At 39.0% G+C, this 17372-nt stretch overlaps 1 protein-coding gene across 2 annotated transcripts in view; it reads left to right on the top strand.

Annotated features, from left to right (window-relative positions):
• UFL1 (UFM1 specific ligase 1) overlaps positions 1-17372 on the top strand; it is a 911566-nt gene that overhangs the window by 517293 nt on the left and 376901 nt on the right. The window contains exon 10 of one of the 2 annotated variants that reach the window (XM_044065765.1): positions 15778-15831. In XM_044065765.1, the coding sequence (XP_043921700.1) occupies positions 15778-15831 (54 nt within the window). Of the gene's footprint in view, positions 1-15777; positions 15958-17372 lie in introns of both variants that reach the window. The other variant, XM_044065759.1, reaches the window with a different exon arrangement.

Genomic DNA, 17372 nt, shown 5'->3' with positions numbered 1-17372 from the left:
GGAGAGTGTCTTGGTTCTATTGGGTATGGCGAGTTCCATGCACTTGTGTACTTGTTCATATAGGGCATTGCTGTATGATTTGGCGGTCATGCAACTATTCTCCATTTGCATGGGTGCCATGAAGTTAACCACCTCTGTTTCTAGGAGCCCAAGGTGATTAGTTTGTGGTTGGATCTAACCAGGGAGGAGTTGGACTATTGGTGTAGAGCAACAGTCGCCCATGTTAGTAATGACCAGGTCAAGGATGCTGCTACCTCTAGTGGGGGTAAGAACGAGCTGGTCCAGGGCACTGGAATTAATGAATTCCAGGAAACTTTGGGCAAGTGTATTGGTACATGAGTAGTTTTCCCAGTTAATGGAGGGGTAGTTGACGTCACCCAATATGAGTGTTAGCTTGGACCCTAATGTTCTCCAGGGTGCTTAAGAATGTGGAGTGTGAGTCTTGGGACATGGTTGGGGACCTGTAGTAGACTACGACCTGAATTGCTGTCTTACCCAATGTTAGCTGTACCTGAAGTATCTCTGATGCGTTATATTGGGCCACCAGTCTGGAGATGTGCGCATCCTTTATGAATATGGAAACACCACCGCCTTTGGAGCTTCATTCCAAGTTCTGGGGCTGAAAGGTGTGGAATGAGTTATAGCCTGGTAGTGCAGGGGTGCTTTCTGCTGAATTGAACCAGGTCTCTGTTACAGCACAAATGTCGATGTTCTCCATTTTAAGCAGTGCTTCAAGCGAGTGCATTTTGAGATTTAGACTTCTAACATTGAGCAGCATGGCCCTCAGATTGCATTTGTTTGTAGCTTTTACGGTGGTAATTTGTTCTTTGGGATACCAACTAAAAAGGCACTATAGGGGTGTCAAGAGCCTTGGCTAATATCTGAAAGCCCAGGGGTGACAGATGCAGGCCATCTCTGGCAAAGCATCGAGGTATGTCAGTCATTTCATTCCAGACAGACAGATAATGGATCCCCTTAGAATGACACCAGAAACTTAGTCAATTGTTGAAATCAATTATTTTCTGCTTGTACTGTGGTATAGTTCTTGATTTTTGTAAACTATTTTTAATAAAAAACTACTACTTTGAGATGGATTTGAGATGGAGCCAGACAGCTTACAGAAAAGATGTGGTGGGGAAGGAACATAATTAAGATGACCAACTATTTTCCACAAATCTGTAGCTAGGTTAGGGCAAAAAGGGTATTTGTCCCCTAGTTCAAGCTGTTTGGAGATGTAATCAGAACTGTAGAAGAGTTAAAGATCTGTGTGTGTGTGGGTGTGTGTGTTTCTGTCTGTGTGTTCATAGGTAGGCACTAGGCTATCGGCCCTAGGGCCTATACAAGCCTAGCCGAAAAGGTATCCTGGCTTTCGCCACCCAAGAAAATTATTTTCCTGTACTCCTGTCGAGCACAGCCACAGAGGTAATCCCCAGGGTGAATTTCCTATTTCCCATCCAATCATCAAGATTTTTCTTGAAGAATGCTAATGAGGAACTTTGTTTGCTATAGAAAGGTAGTTTGTTCCAGAGTATGGGAAGTCTCTTGGACAGGAATCTATCCCTCCAGCATGTTCTCTTTATTGTGGTGACAAGGTTTAGGTCTCTAGAGCGTGTAGCTCGGAGGGATTGGGATTTCTTTAAGTGGAGCATGTCCAACATCTCTGGGTTTGACATAGCTTTGTATGTTAGGCAGAGATAGCCTCTAAATAGGTGATATGCGATGGAGTAAAGCTGGAATTTTTTGAGACGGTCTGCGTAGGGCATCTGTTTGAGGCCGGTAATCCTCTTTGTGAGGTATTTCTGCGGCCTTTCCAGTTGTTGTAGATATCTTGTGAGGTATATACCAAAAAGGGCGTTGTACTGTCTAATAGGTCTAATGAGTGACGAGTAGAGGGGAAAAATTACCCCTTTTTTCCTGGATGAGAAACCTTTTGTGATGAGGTGTAGAAGGATTTCCTGACCACTGTGGTGATATGATTATCAAAGGAGAGACTACTGTCCACCTGAGTCCCAAGGTCTCTTATCACACTTTTGGTGTTAAGTAGACTACCACATATGTGGTAGCTCATGGGTACAGAGTTTTTACCAAAGGGGATGACAGTGCACTTTTTGGTATTGAGCTTGAGGCCATGGCTTTGACACCAGGCATCTGTCTCAGTGAGGCCCTTTTGTAGGATGTCCACATCGTTAGGAGTTTCAATTATGGCTCCTAGTTTGCAGTCATCTGCGAACTTCGTTAGCCAAAGACCGTCTGTGTTAGCCTGTACTTCAGAAAAGTAGATACAAACAGGAGAGGATCCAGGACTGAACCCTGTGGTACTCCACTTGTCACTGGTCTGAAGTCGGATTTGGAATCTGCTACTTTCACATTGTGGGTTCTGTCAGTGAGCCAGTTGGCAACCCATCTTGTGACATAGGGATTTATACCTAGTTTAGTGAGTATACCTAGTTTAGTGAGTTTATCTATAATTCCAGAGTTTGGGATGGTGTCAAAAGCCTTGGTGAAATCTAGATAGACTGTGTGAACCACCTTACCCTCGTTTACGGCTTTGGTAACTGCTTCAAAGAAGTCAGTCAGGTTTAGGAGACATGATCTGCCTTTTACAAACCCGAACTGGGTGGGGTCCAGAGTTTGGAGATTACCATTGTCTTTGTTTATAAGTTCCATGATGATATGTTCCATGGCCTTGCAGACCAGGCTCGTTAGGCTAATGGAGCAGTAGTTCCTGGGGTCCGTGGTGGCTCCCCCTTTGTGGAATGGGATAATCATCGATGTGCGCCATTCAGTGGGCACAAAGCCTGAGGTGAGGCTATGATTGGACGTGGTGCTTAGGTAGCGTGCCAGTTCATTCTGTAGCTCATGTAGAACGCAGCCTGGGATGTTGTCAGGTCCCATGGATGCTGTGTTCTTGGCTTTGGAGAGTGTAGTTTTTACCTGTGCAGCCGTGATTACAGGAACTTTGCATTCTTCCGGTATAGAGATGGGCCCTTTAGGGGGTGGGGGTGGGGGGGTAAAGTTACCACTGATCCTATCTGCCAGGATGTTGGCAATATCAGTTGGGGTCTATATATTTAGTGCCATTGTGCTGTAACTCAGAGCAGATCTGAGTGTTGCCATTGAGATTCTTGACATAGCTATAGAATGCTTTGTGGTTGTCTTTAGAATCAGTGGCAATTTTGTTTTCATAGCTAACTTTGGAGAATTTTTATGAGGGATCTCAGCTTCTTACTGAGGCTGACCAGGGAGTTCTTCCAGTCATGGGATTTTACTCTTTTTTTGCAACAGTTTCTTTCTTCTTTTGTAGAGTTTGTTTATGGCAGGGGACCAACAGATTGGCTTCCTTTTTTTGGAGGATAGCATGATCCATGCACTCGTGTAAGTGCATTTGTGTAGGATTCAGCAGTCGTACCTCTATTATCTGTCTGCATGGGTGTCGTGAGGTTTGTCACTTCTGTCTTAAGAAGCGTGAAGTTGGCTTTGGAGAAATTTTTACGGTGGTTTCCCTAATGGGGGGTGGGGGCGGGATGTGGATGTCTAGGCTGATTAGCTTGTGGTCGGATCTGACCAACGAGGAATTGACCTCTGGTGTGGATCACCAGTCGCCCATGTTGGTAATGACCACGTCTAGGATATTGCTGCCCCTGGTAGGGGTGTGGATAAAGTGATCCAAGGCATTGAAATTTTCAAGACAACGTTGAGCAGAAGAGTTGATACATGAATAGTTTTCCCAGTTAATGGTGGGGTAGTTGAAATCGCCCATTATTAGGGTGGTGGGTTGTACCCGAATATTTTCCAGTGTATCAAGAAATGAGGAGTGGGAATCCTGAGGCATGGTGGGGGATCTGTAGCAAGTTGCAATTTGGATTGCGGTCTTGCCCAGAGTTGGTTGCACTTTGATAATTTCGGATGCATTATGCTGAGCAACTAGCCTGGTGGTGTGGATATCCTTAATGAATATGGACACGCCTACACCTTTAGTGTTTCGGTCCAGGTTAGGTGGCCGAAAGGTGTGGTATGAATTATAGCCTGGTAATGCAGGGGTGCTCTCTGGAGCCTTGAACCCGGTCTCTGTCACTGCACAGATATCGATGGTCTCCATTTTAAGGAGTGCCTCGCGTGAATGCATTGAGTAGCATTACCCTCAGATTTTGCTTTTGTGTGTGTCTTTAATCATTTAATCAGCCAAGGTTAATGACACAGCTGCTCAGATGACTCAAAACACTGACTGTGTATTAGCAACTACAGCAAGGAGCTTGCATAATTCTTTGTTACACTTTATTTTGAGAAAAAAATAGAAAAACAGGAAACTTCTATTTTGCATAAGCATTTGCCTAGAGCTGAAGACTTTTTTTTGCCATGAACTGTCAGTTTTGGAGTACTTTTTCATTATTTTGCAATTTTGTTGTTCATCTTTGTTTAAATGGACCATAAAACAGGGGTTCTCTGAGGGTGCCATTTGCCCTGCCTACAGCTCTGATTTTCCAGAGCATTTCTTTAATTGTATCTATTGTCCATTGCTGGTTTGCTGCTCTGTTCTTCTATCATTTTTACAAATTGGGCTGTACTTTTTTATGACTTACCATCTCATTGGTTTGGTAGAGTTCTCAGCTGTACGTTAGGTGTGTGCTTTGAGAAGGAGCATACCATTTGAGCCCATAATCCTTTGACCCTAATTGTAAGTACACACCTGTTGTAATTTCTTTCCCTTTCTGTTTATGAACACCAGTGGAGCCATGGATGGACAACAACATAGCTTCATGCAGTATAGACTTTGCAGGCCCGTTTAAGTTTATTTACTTCTGTCTTTCTCTTATGGAGGTACAACAGTGGTAGACAGAGGATACCAAGCGGCAAGTCTTTGACATGATGGCATATAAAAGGCTGGTGTGAAAGTTAGATGGCTTTGCCTGTAGGGCTTAATTGGTAAGTGAATAAGTGTAAGACTACCAGAAGTTAGGAGCTGTGATAAATGAATCTGTCAGAGCAGTTCTTGCATTTTGTTGTATTTTGTCTTTTTCGCATATTCTCTGAGTTCTGAGAACAGGATCAAATTGTTTACTGGTGGCATCAAAATTGGTGTATTTTCTTGAATGGGAGAATTTGGGAAGCTATCCTAAACTGAAATGTAATAAATTTAGCAGGATTGTTAGATAAATGTAAAATGTTGCATTTATGTTGGACAGATTAGGGACACTGTGCAAGCTATTGCAAGCTGTCCTAGTAATCTCTGTTTTGAATAAGTATATGTGAGCGATTGTAGCCTAAAATTAATTCTGAACTGCAGTACAGGAGTGTTGCGGCAAAAACATTTAGAGTTTTATGCTGCAAAGTGAGATTGGTTGGACCTGAGAAGCAGACGTCATTCTTCGTTGTAAAACGCATTTGTTGGACCTTGTATACTGTATATATTTCCAGAGATTTTGTTGAGAAGCTGATCTCAAATTCATGGAGAATGTGGAAAGGAGGATTACCTGGTTAATACTGGGGAAACTGTTCAGCTGGAATAAAGAGAAATATTGCAGGCGGTGGACAAGAACACAGGAGAAAGAAGGGAGTCTGGAAGGTATTGTTTAGCTTCACTGGATGATCAGGTTGGTGTGGGGTGCATTTTGGTTAACAAAGAAAGATGGGTATTGAGTTATAGTACTCAATAGGAACCCATGTTGGATCAGTGAAAACTGTGAAAGTTGAGATAAAAAATGGCAGTTAGTCTGGATAAGAAACCTCAGGAGAAGTGAGGTTGGCCATATCTAGGTGGTGGAAATAAGCAAGTTCCATAGTAACTGTGTTGCAAAGGAAGTAGAGTGGCACATTTCTTTATGAAATCACCCCAACTGATAACTTGATAGCCAAGCACAACAGCACTGACCACTGTGTTATTGAGTTAAATACAAGCAGTGGAGAGTTATTTGGTAACAGGAGTCCATGGGTCAGAGTGGAAAGGGAGTAAGGATGGTGAATTGATTGTGCATCTGGCTGATGATGCATTTATTTGCTGACTAATTTTGAGAAGGGTGGATTTTTTTGAAGGAAGGAAGGCAAAATGCCCCTATGAAGAAGGCAAATGTAATTTTAAGGAAATGGGTAAGGGAGTCTTGACAGGATTGAAGATGTGTACTTGCCTACAGACATTTGGATTTTAGATTAACGGGTTTTACCAAGCATGATTGGGGGGGGGGGTGTGGCAAGGTGGAGTTGACGTATCTTATGAAAAGGAACAGGACTGGGGACTGAGAAGGAAGGAAGGACTCAGCCCTTAAAGAGGCAACTGTTATGAAAGTGTACAAGTGAATTTTAGGGACTTTTTGGGGGGGAAGGTGGGTAGATTGTGTGTTATTACACAGTGATTGGCAATGTGTGTACTTTTTTATGGGTTTAATTAATGGGCAAATCTATGTGTTATGCAAAATATTCTGATCAAGTACTTATTTTACTGCATAGTGTATGGTTTACATAAAATGTTAACATACGTTTGCTGGAAGTCTTTAATATTTCCAAAGTTATTTTACAAAGTACTGACTTGGAGATGCAGATTGTTTATCAAGATTAAGAGGTCTTCAGGAGGGGATTTTACTGAGCTCCATGAGTGCCAAGTATAACATGCATTTTCATGCATTCAGTTTAAGTTTTAAAGCTAGTGATTTTTTATTGTAGCGTTGTACACAGTGAATGTTAACATGTCTAACCTGTTTTAGTACTAGTGCTGTGGTGGTGGGAGTTGTAACATATTCTGTCACTGCAAGCTGTAATGCAGAGTAAGGGAGTTATGAAATGGACACATAGCTGGAAATTTAGTATGTGAAAAATATATGTGTACCTATGTTCTAACCAGCTCAGAAATAACATATTTAAAGTGTTTGTATTGGTGGGACTTGTCATTAGAAGGACATGGACTAATTATTTAAAATAATGAATGTTACAGTGCAATATTTTGTATAGCTCTTGTGAAATGTGCATCTAGTTCATACATGTAGGCATTTTTGAGGTCATTGTTCATGGAGGGGTGGGTTAAAGTTTCACATCATTATTGTTTATTAGCAGACAAATGGTGATTTAGCTAGAGGTAGCAATGTGGATGAGGGCATGCAAGAAACTTAAGTAGATTAGTGGGTATCTAGGTAGGTAGGTTTGAGGAGATGAAGGTGGATAAAAGTAACCGGGCAGAAGCTACAGACGATAGCGAAGTGGGAGGAGGAAGAGAAAGGTGAGGAAGATGTTTATGACTTGCTAAGAGGAAGTAAGTGTGAAAGTGAGAATGGGGGATCATGACACACCTGTGTCTAGCAAACATCAGAATGGAAAGTGGGGATGAGCCACTTCATAGATGATGAGGAGGTATTGCATGTATTCAAGGTTTATTTGAGCTAATGTAGAGAGGTACCCCTTTTAGAGAAAATAGGGTATGGCATACGGAGGGTGTGTGTGCATAGGTAAGACAAAACCTAAAAGGTTTAAGGAACAAAAGTACGGTGGTGGAAGATTTCATTGTAGTGCTGGAGCCAGAACAAGATAGATAATTTGAAAAGAAGGAATTTAACAAGAGGAATCAGGAAACTTCATGAATATGTGTGGATCAAAAGTTGTTTGGAGAGTGTTTATTCATTAATTAGTCTGGTTACCCAGCTTAATCTAGTTCATGCTCATGGAAGATCCCAAGCCCATCTTTATACTCATTGGGCACAAGGCAGGGAAATTACTTGTGAATAACACATTGGTGTATTGCAGGATAAGCATGTATACTCACACACATGCCAACACCCACTGGCCATTTTTAGTATTGCCAGTTCGCCAACAAAATGTCTGGTGGATGTCAGAAGAAGTCAGATCTCCCGGTAAAAAACAAAAAACAAAAAAACCCCCAGTAAGGATACAGGTAGGACGTGTACACATCTTAAAGAACCACACCAACTGAGAACTGAACTGGAGAGCCAAACACAGCAACACTAACCACTTCAGAATGTTGTACAGTAGTATCTGACGGTATATTTTCTGTGGATGAAACTAGACAGGCTAGATGACATAACTACCACTAAACAAATTGCTCTATTTCTGGAACAAGCACAATTTGACTCTTCTATTGGCTCAGACAATCTCTCTCTCTGTTTCATATACCACTGCAGAGAATTCTTACTCCTCTGGCGCACATGTATTACCACTGCCTAACAGCAAACACAGTGCCCGCTGTCTGGAAGCCTGCCTATAACATAGCAGTGCCAAAAATTAAAAAAAAAAAAAAATCATGAGTCATTTCTGCCTAATCTGAATACTGTCCACACTAGGCAAAATCACAGAAAAACTTATTAGTGAGTAACCCATCGCTTACCTTCAAAAATATCACATACTCACTACTAAGCAGAATGAATTCTGGCCGAGATGAAGTACTCTGACTAGTTTATGGACCCAAACTGACCACATTATTTGCAGCATGAACAAAGGACACCTAAGTGGTATTGTCTTCATTGACTTAACTGCCGCCTTTTACTTGGTTGAGTACTCTATCCTACTAATTCATTTATTGGACATTGGAATCAGTCCACAGGACACACAATGGTGCAAAGACTTTTTCATCCATAGAATGTTCCAAGTAAAAATTGAGTCTTCTGTGTGTTAGCCTGCCCACACATACTCTGGTATTGCCCAAGGGCCCATGCTGGCCACTTTGTTTTTCTCCAGTTGATCTACATCGACTCCTACTATACTCTGATGACATGGTGATTTACAGATTTAGTCTAAATCACCTAGACATACAAAAGCAACTGCAGTTAGATCTTCTATATCTAAACAGTTGGCTCACAACAAAGCAACTCTTACAGTGTCATAAAAAAGGTGTGATCTTTGGCACTAACAGCATGCCCTAAAACACTATGCATCACAGATAAGTTTAATACCCACACAGACAGTGTGACATCCTTTAAATAGTTAAAGATTTTGTTTGGCCAGTCTGTCAGCATGTAGGTACACATTGAAAAACTCAAGACTGACTGTTTTGCCACTCTGGGCACAAAAATTATCTCAGTTTTTGTCTACCCCTACCAGAGCTGTCATTGGCAAGGGAGCCATACTCGGCTGATTAGAATATGATTTATTTCTTTTTGCCACAGCCTCAGACAAAACTATGGCAATACTTCAGCCAGACTTTAACAAGGTCTGTCAGTTCTTCACCAACTCTCCACCTATGGAACATTATTGTGTCACCCTATCAAAAGCCAGATGGCTACCTAAGGAAGGCAGATCAAACCTCTTCTTAGGCTCCTTGCTCTTTGTATTGATTAACCATTGACACTCCATCATGAAACTTATCACAACCAACCCACACTAAAACCCCAGAACCCACACCCCAACTGCCTGCCTCTAAATTTCACTGCACCGATTACATCTTCTCAGTCCTAGCCCCAAAACTGTGGCATTCCCTACCTGAACATATAATTGAAGTGTCAGAATATTCCAGTTTCCAATGTCAACTCAATTTCTTTGAGAAATGTAAATGCATTTGCAATAGTACAGGTCTTGTCAAATCTCCTAATGCTTTTACTGACTACACTGACTCTTCCATATCCCTCACTAACACATAATACAACCTCTCCCCTGAAAATATGTGTATAATTATTCAACTCCTTAATAACCTTTCCATATTTACTTTTCTCCATCGACATTGAACTCTGCTATACTTTCATGCTGTTGCCCTGCTGGTTTTCTATTGGTAAACTATCCACCTTGCTTCACATCTGATTATACGTTTGTTTTTTGATGAAGTGCATTGCTGTCATAGTGAATTTATATGTAACATAGAACTAATTTCTCTACCAGTGGTTATTTATTTGTTGTTTGTTTGTTGACATTTGTTTACATGGAAAGTCTGACTGCGCAAAAGGTACCCATTTTCAGTGGAGGCCCGTGGGAAAAAGCTTCAGATACACATACATTCCATAAATACATTATATAAGAGAAGTGCATAGGTTTACACAAACAAAAGTTAAACATTTTATAAAAGAATTAAAAACAAAAATACAATGTCGATATATTTAAAAAGTTCAGGTGAGCAGTATTACTTAGATTTTGTCTATAATACAGATGTAAAATTAAAAATAGGTTAAGAAAGATGTAGGGAAGAGCAAGATGGTCAGGTCTGAGTTATAGATAGTGAGTTTGAGTTAAGGTCGTATAGTGGTTATAGGAGGTGATGAGTATGAATAGGAGGGCAGGGCCTAGTAATTAGAAGGGTAAGGAATAAAATAGATCAAAATAAATAGATAAATGGGAAGTTAAATAAAGGACGGTAATTGGTTAGTGGAAAAGTGGACTCTGTTGTAACGGTGTCAGATTGGATTAGTGCATGAGAAGAGCCACATTTTAGATAAGAATTCTTTTAATGAATACTTAAAGATAAGAAGGTTAGGGTTAGATATGATGGAGAGTGTCAGGTAGTCCCATTTTTAGCTACAGAATAGAACTAAAGGCTTTGTCCAGATGACCTGTTTGGTTTATGAATTGAAAGGAGTTGTTTATCCTCTGAACTAAGGGGTATTTTGGGGAGATAGGTGTAGAGGACAGAGATGAGGGCAAGGCATGCTGCTGGTTTATGAATAATGTTGGTTGTAACCAGTTGTAGGAAAGCAAATGATAGGGAAGCTCTAGCTATTTAAGAGACTGAAGAGCTGTGCAGTGATGGGTGTAGTATGAGGCATTAATTGCAAACTTAGCAATTTTTATTGTGGCAGTTTTCAAGTTTAGCTACTCCATAAAGTAGTGAAGGTAAGAGGTATGTGGTGGCAAAGGTGGTTCTGGTAGATTTATTTAGAAAGTGTTTATGCTTGAAAAGCATACCAAGTTTCTGATTTTTTTATATTGTTCTGTGTATGAAGATCAAATGTAAGATTATCAGCTATTATGACACCTAGTATCTTAGCATGTGTGACAGCTCTGATTACTGTATTTCTCTCATTGAGAGAAATTTGAAATTATTTTTGTGCAACACAAGTTTTAGGAGAAGAGAAGTTTGGTTTTCTTAGGGTTAAGCAAAAGCTGGATGCTGGTAATCAATTATTCAATAGAAGTGAGTGTTTCTTGAGTTATTTGTTGAAGGTGTAACAATCTGTTTGAAGAGTAGATAATTGTGGAATCATCTGCTTATTGACTGAGGGAGCCTTGGCAAGAAGTGATGTGAAGATTAGTTATGAAAATATTAAAGAGGAGGGGAGCAAGAATGCAGCATTGGGGAATATCAGTTTTGTTAGCTAAATATGGTAACAGGGAGCTTTGCCATTTTACTGACTGTTGTTTGTTAGCTAGTTAGCTAGTAAGCCATTGGAGACTGGGAGATGATAGACCAAGAACTGATAGTTGATATAGGAGTTTTGTATGAGAGACAGTATAGTAAGCTTTGGACAGATCAAGGAATTATGAAGAAACAGGTTTGCCTAAATTGCTATCCTTGTTTATAGTGTCCATGAAGGATAATAAGGCAGTGATTGTGCTGTGGGATGGCTGAAAACCAATGCTGGGTAGGGGGTAGCAGTTGATTTTGAAGGTGATTGTTAAAAAGTTGTATGTGTACTCATTTTTCTAGGATTTGTATGAGAGGGTTCAGAATAGCTATGGGGCAAAAGTTAGTTGTGTTGGTAGAATTGCCTACTTTGAGCAGAGAAATGATATAGAATTTTATCCATACTGATACAACACAGGCTTTAAGTATAGCGCTATTGATAAAGATGCTAACGGGACAGGCTATGGCATTGACAGCTAGTCTAAGGTATTCTAGTGGGAGGTCATCTGCTGAGGTAGAGAAGGTTCTAACTTGAGTATTATTTTTTATAATGAATATGATGTGACCTGATTGTTGGGTAAAGAAGGAGAAATTAGAGGAGGTAGCTTTATTGAACACAAGTGATAAAGAGCTAAGATATGACAAGTTGGTGGTACTCTGAGAAGGGAATGTGCTGTGAGTAGAGTTGGATGAATTACTTGTGGAAGAGGAGGGAATGTGAGCAGTGCATGTAGTTAAGTTGGATATACTTTTGATTAATTGGGTATTGGATAAGCATGCTGTTTGAAGGGGTACACTGTATTTTTTAGATCCTGGGTTAAGTAGGAAGTTTATAGAAGACCAGATATTTTTGGGATTATGCTTGTGATTGAGTTGTAGGCGTACATAGCATTGCTTTTTGACCTGAATAATTTGTTTTTTAACTTGGTTATGGAGTTGTCTGAAAATTTGTAAGTTTGTATTGGTTTTATGCTTTTGACAATCTTTCCATTCCCTGCCCCTGTCAGTCGTAAGGTGTTTACACAGCTGTGGAAGCCATGGGGGGGGGGGGGGGTGAGTTACTTTGGTTCTTTTTGTGCGGAGAGTAGTAAACTATTAAGGGTATTTACAAATATTGAATTGATAGTGTGGCCCAGTCCATTGCTATTAATAAATTTATGAAGGACTGTTGATTACATTTTGAAAGATTGCTTGAAGTTTTATAATCTGTTACTGTAACTATCCTCCTTGACTGACCCCCTCTTGCTCTTCACTTCCCTGTCACCTAACTCCCTCTCTCTCCTCTATCCTTACTCATAAGTTGTACACTGAATTAGTCCCGTCTAATGTTGTGTTTAATACTTACTCTCTGAATTGTCCCAGCAGAATATTTGATATTAGAATGTATTGTTATCATATGCTCAGATTATAAAACAGTCATAAAGTTCGAGTGTGGTTCCCAAATGGCATACAAATCACTTGTAAGACTCCAAACGAAAATCCAGCATCCAAATTTTAGTCAAAAAAGAGAACAAGTTTATTCCAGTAAGCGCTTTCACCCTTAGGCTTCTTCAGACTAAAAGTCTGAAGAAGCCTAAGGGTGAAAGCGCTTACTGGAATAAACTTGTTCTCTTTTTTGACTAAAATTTGGATGCTGGATTTTCGTTTGGAGTCTTACAAGTGATTTGTATGCCATTTGGGAACCACACTCGAACTTTATGACTGTTTTATTATCCACTTTTTTATCTTGTGTGGGTTCCGTACTCCGTTTGCTGTGTGTGTTGCTTTTGTTTTCCGATATGCTCAGATTATGTAAATCAATTTTATAATCTACTCTATCTGTATTTTGTTTACTATATTCATTCTGTTACTGTGGAGCTTTTCTCTCTGACCCTCGCTGAAAAAGGGCCTTGGCTCAGTCGAACTAACCCGGTTAACAAATGTCAAATAAATAAATTATGTTCTTTGGCCTTATGACTCTATAGGCATAAGCTGGTTGTTGTCTCTTAAAGTGTCTGGGAATGTTCCATCTGCAATGATTGTACTTGGGTTGGAGACTAGAATCCAGTCAAGGAATGGAGCCTTGGTTGTTAGTTTTATTTTATCTAGTTGGTGAATTAATAAGTTAATAATAACCAAGCAAGTATGTAGTATTGGTTAGGAAGTCAGAGGTTAGGTTAAGCCAATTTATATTAACATCACCTAGTATGATAGTTTCATTTTTTAAAGTATTTGATATCCATGACTGAATAAATTGTAGAATGTGCATATTGTTTCCTGGTGGGATGTAAAGTACTACAACACATATGCTTTGTATTTTGTTTGTATGAAGATTGTTGAGAATTTCTGCATTTATGAATTTTGGTTTGGTATTGGAGACTGGTCAGAATGTATGAGTTATGGTAGAGTATGGTAATCCCACTTGCCTTTTTATAATATAGCTGATCGAATTACACTGTGACCAGGGAGGAAAAAACTCCAAGTCTTTTATGTTAGGTTTGAGCCAGGTGTCTGTGGCAGGTATTATGTATGGTATACAGTGAATTGTACAAGCATGAAAGTCTATTATTTTATTAACATATACAACAATGATTTATTGTAACAGGTTTCATACATTTTAAAGGGGATACACAAATTGGAGTTTGAGTGGGACTTGGGCTAGGGTAGATATTGCCATAGTGGGAAATATTTGAAATATAGTAGTTGTCTGTAAAGGCATTTTTGTTTAGTTGGGATGGAATTTTATTTTTTGGTTTGGGAGGTGTGTTTGAAGTACTTTCAGTTTAGAATAGAGAAGAGGCACTTTGTCATATAAGCTTGGGAAGGTTTCATATTGGCTATTGCTGTAGTATTTAATGCAGGTGGATGTCACAGTTGTTGATTTTGTTGTTTTATATATTATGAAAAGATGTTGAGTATGTTAGGAGAAGGAGAATTATGGTTAGGGTGGAAGGTACTAGCATGGGTGATGTAGATTAAGATCACTGGATTGTGTAAGAGCTGTGGAGGGGAATGAGAGGGTGAGAAAAATAGAGTTGTTTGGTGTGTTACGTTAATGAATAGGTGATGAGGATTAGAGGAAATATTTGTGGGGTGGAGTTGAGGATAGTATAAAGCTGGATGTGGGGAGGGGAGGGTGGGGGGGATTTGGGGGCAGGGAAGTGAAGCAGGGGAACCTGAGCACTTTGAGGAATCAGTCAGGTAGAAGTCCTGCTAATAATTAGATACAATTGCAGATAGAGTGAGGTATGTTGAAAATAATAGTTCAGTTATACAAATAGTGGTTAATTTGTTCATATAAAATGAAAGAAATGTTTTGTAACACTAGGAGTTGGAGTTGTGTTTAATGTGATTCTAGAAGGAGAAGAGGGACAGGTCTAGAGTTTAGAGGAAGAAATGATAGTGAGAGGTGATTTTTCACAGAAAGGAAAAGCTTCCAGCTGTTGGAGATAAGCAAGATTTAACTTCACAAACAATATAAAATAAATCACTTTGAGAGGTGCCAAAGCTATTTGAAGACTGTAAAGTAGTAGTTTGTAGAGGCAGTTTGTTGGGGGAACAGACATCCTCTAATAAGATGGAGTTAGCGAAAGGCAAATGTAAAGGTACTACTTTAAATGAAATAGCGTAGCATTTCATATAGTTTTTTAATTAGTTGTGCTTAGGATAAGAGTTAAAGAATAAGGGTTCATATACACCTCCTTAACAATTAAGTTTTTCCTCCTGTCCAAGTTGGTATCAGGCTTAGAGAGTTCATCTTTGAGTAGCTGTGCAAGTGTAGGCTGTGGAGTCCTATGCTTTTGGACAGGACAGTGTAAAAGGGGCAGAGGTGGCTCACAGAATGCTGACCAGAGGACGAACGTAGACAGTATAGAGGGGAATGTTTCATTTGTATTGCATTATCTGATTGTGTTGTAATAACAGTACTCTGTTGTAATGTTTATTACAGCCTGGACTGGGCCTGCAATTGGTCATGTTTGATCAGTGCTGTTTTTCTGTAAACAAATTTAAATAGAATAAAATAAATTGTTATTAAAATAATTCCAGGTTATTACTGTGGATGTACTAAACATCTTGCAGTCCATGTTGTGTATTCCAAAATATAAAGACTAATATTCTCGGCTTATACATGAGGCCTAGTTTTATTCAGTAAATTAAATGGATGAGATATGCATTTTAAGATATATGTAAATGACAAAAAATTGTTTGTTTCTTTATCATGACAAAAAAATAAACGTTTATTGTAACAGGAAGGTAATTGAAGGCCATCCTTGAAATGATGTTAAGCACTGTATTTTTACCACATAACCTCTATTTTCCCTAAATGTTTTTTAGCATTTTTTTCTGTTTTTACCATTGTACCAATATTCTCCATAAAAGTTTTTAGCATTTTTTTCTGTTTTTACCATCATACCAATAATCTCCCTAAAAGTTTTTTTAACATTTTTGTTCTTCATTGTGACTGCTGGGATTTCTTAATAGATAAGTAGAAAGATTTCATTTTAGATGTAATTTTCTCTGTTTTCTTTCTGTAGCCTTTGTTGCCAAGCTCATTCTCAGTTGAAGATGCAGCAGTTTTGCTCCAACAGGTACTGAGAACCTTAAATAAGCAGTCTTCTGTTGAGATATTCTGTAACACTATAGTGGTGAGCGAGAAGTTTATCAACCACTGTGCATCACTGTTTGATCAGTTAATGCATCGCAAAGCAGAAAAGGTATTGTATTGTCTTTGGTCCATTTTTAAAATATTAAGTTATCTGATCTCTTTTTGAAGTTAACAGCAACAGTATAATGTTATTTCACATGTATTTTCTTTGCAGAAAAACTGCAGCATGTAGTGTTTCATGTACTTTGTTAGCATATATGGAAGCACACACGCGCGCACACACACAGACATATATATATATATATATATATATATAGTAGGGAATTATTTCCATATACCAACCATCATATGGTGTGTATATTGACTCCCCATAATGTAAGTCTCATGTAAAGGACTCCAAAGATGAATTAGATACAAGTAATCTTGATAATCCTCTCCATATAAGAACAATTCAGGTTGCCTTTTTATTCTGTTAATGGTGATATTAAATTCATTATCTCTTGTATGAGGTAATGTAGATTCTTCATGTATCTATGTTATGAAAAAGGGAATCATTCTGTGATAGTTTGAAAATCAGTACTGTCTGCTGTCAACCTATAGTAACTTGAAGAACAACGTAATCAACAGTGTTTAATCCTCTTCACTTTGTCCTTATAACAGGAGCAAAACACCTGTGATTTAGGTATTTTTATACTTCTGTGTTCCTTCTAGATTTATTATTTTCCATTTTTCTCGAGTTCTGTAGAATCCATGCATATTCTAGCATAGAAAAGTTGACAACTAGGCTGCTCTTGAGTCACTAAATCTCACTAACAAGCCAGTCATCCAGCAAACAGTAGTTTTAATTATAGTAATGTTTGATGTGTTGGTGAAACTATTTTCTGTATGTATTCTTAGGTTTTGCATTTGCAGCTTCCTGTAAATCACGTTAAATCCAGAGTATGAAAATGTAGTCATTATGTATCAGATCTCATTTTTGCTTTCTTAGCTATGTTTGTCTTTTATTTAAGTTTAGTAAGGTAGTTCCTGCACTTTGGTGACTACCTTGACAGCTTTATAAAGCTGTCAGTAGTTTTGCGTACTATTCTTCCCCAGTGAAGTCTGTGGGTGGTATTCATAGTCATTGAGCTTAGGTGTAAAGACTGTCTGTACAGGTCATGGTTAAGTGTAGTTTTTTAATGATTCATCGAAGCAAATTGTACTTGTGCACAACAGCTTTCTGTGAATGTATGTAAATGAAGAGCTAGTGGAAAGTGAGAAATGGTTTAGAAAGTCTTATGCTATTAAGCCCTCTTCTCACCTGTTTGTGATTTATAGTAATTTTTTGCTGTGCACAGAAGTGTTACAGAATACAAAATTGCGCTTTTTATATCTGCTTTGCATTTAGTGAAGATCCTTGCTTTTGGTGCCAGCCTAGCTGTTTCTTCTTGTGAGTTGTTTGTCCTGGCTGAGACAAAACACTTGCACCCAACAGCATTTGCCGGCCAAGCAGGCAAAGATAAAGGCAAAGAATAACTCATTATA

The sequence above is a fragment of the Protopterus annectens genome, chromosome 1.part0 (assembly GCF_019279795.1).
Source record: "Protopterus annectens isolate FY-2018-M chromosome 1.part0, PAN1.0, whole genome shotgun sequence".
Classification (NCBI taxonomy): domain Eukaryota; kingdom Metazoa; phylum Chordata; order Ceratodontiformes; family Protopteridae; genus Protopterus; species Protopterus annectens.
The sequence above is the reverse complement of the archived record's forward strand: the minus strand, read 5'-3'. Positions and strand labels throughout refer to the sequence as shown.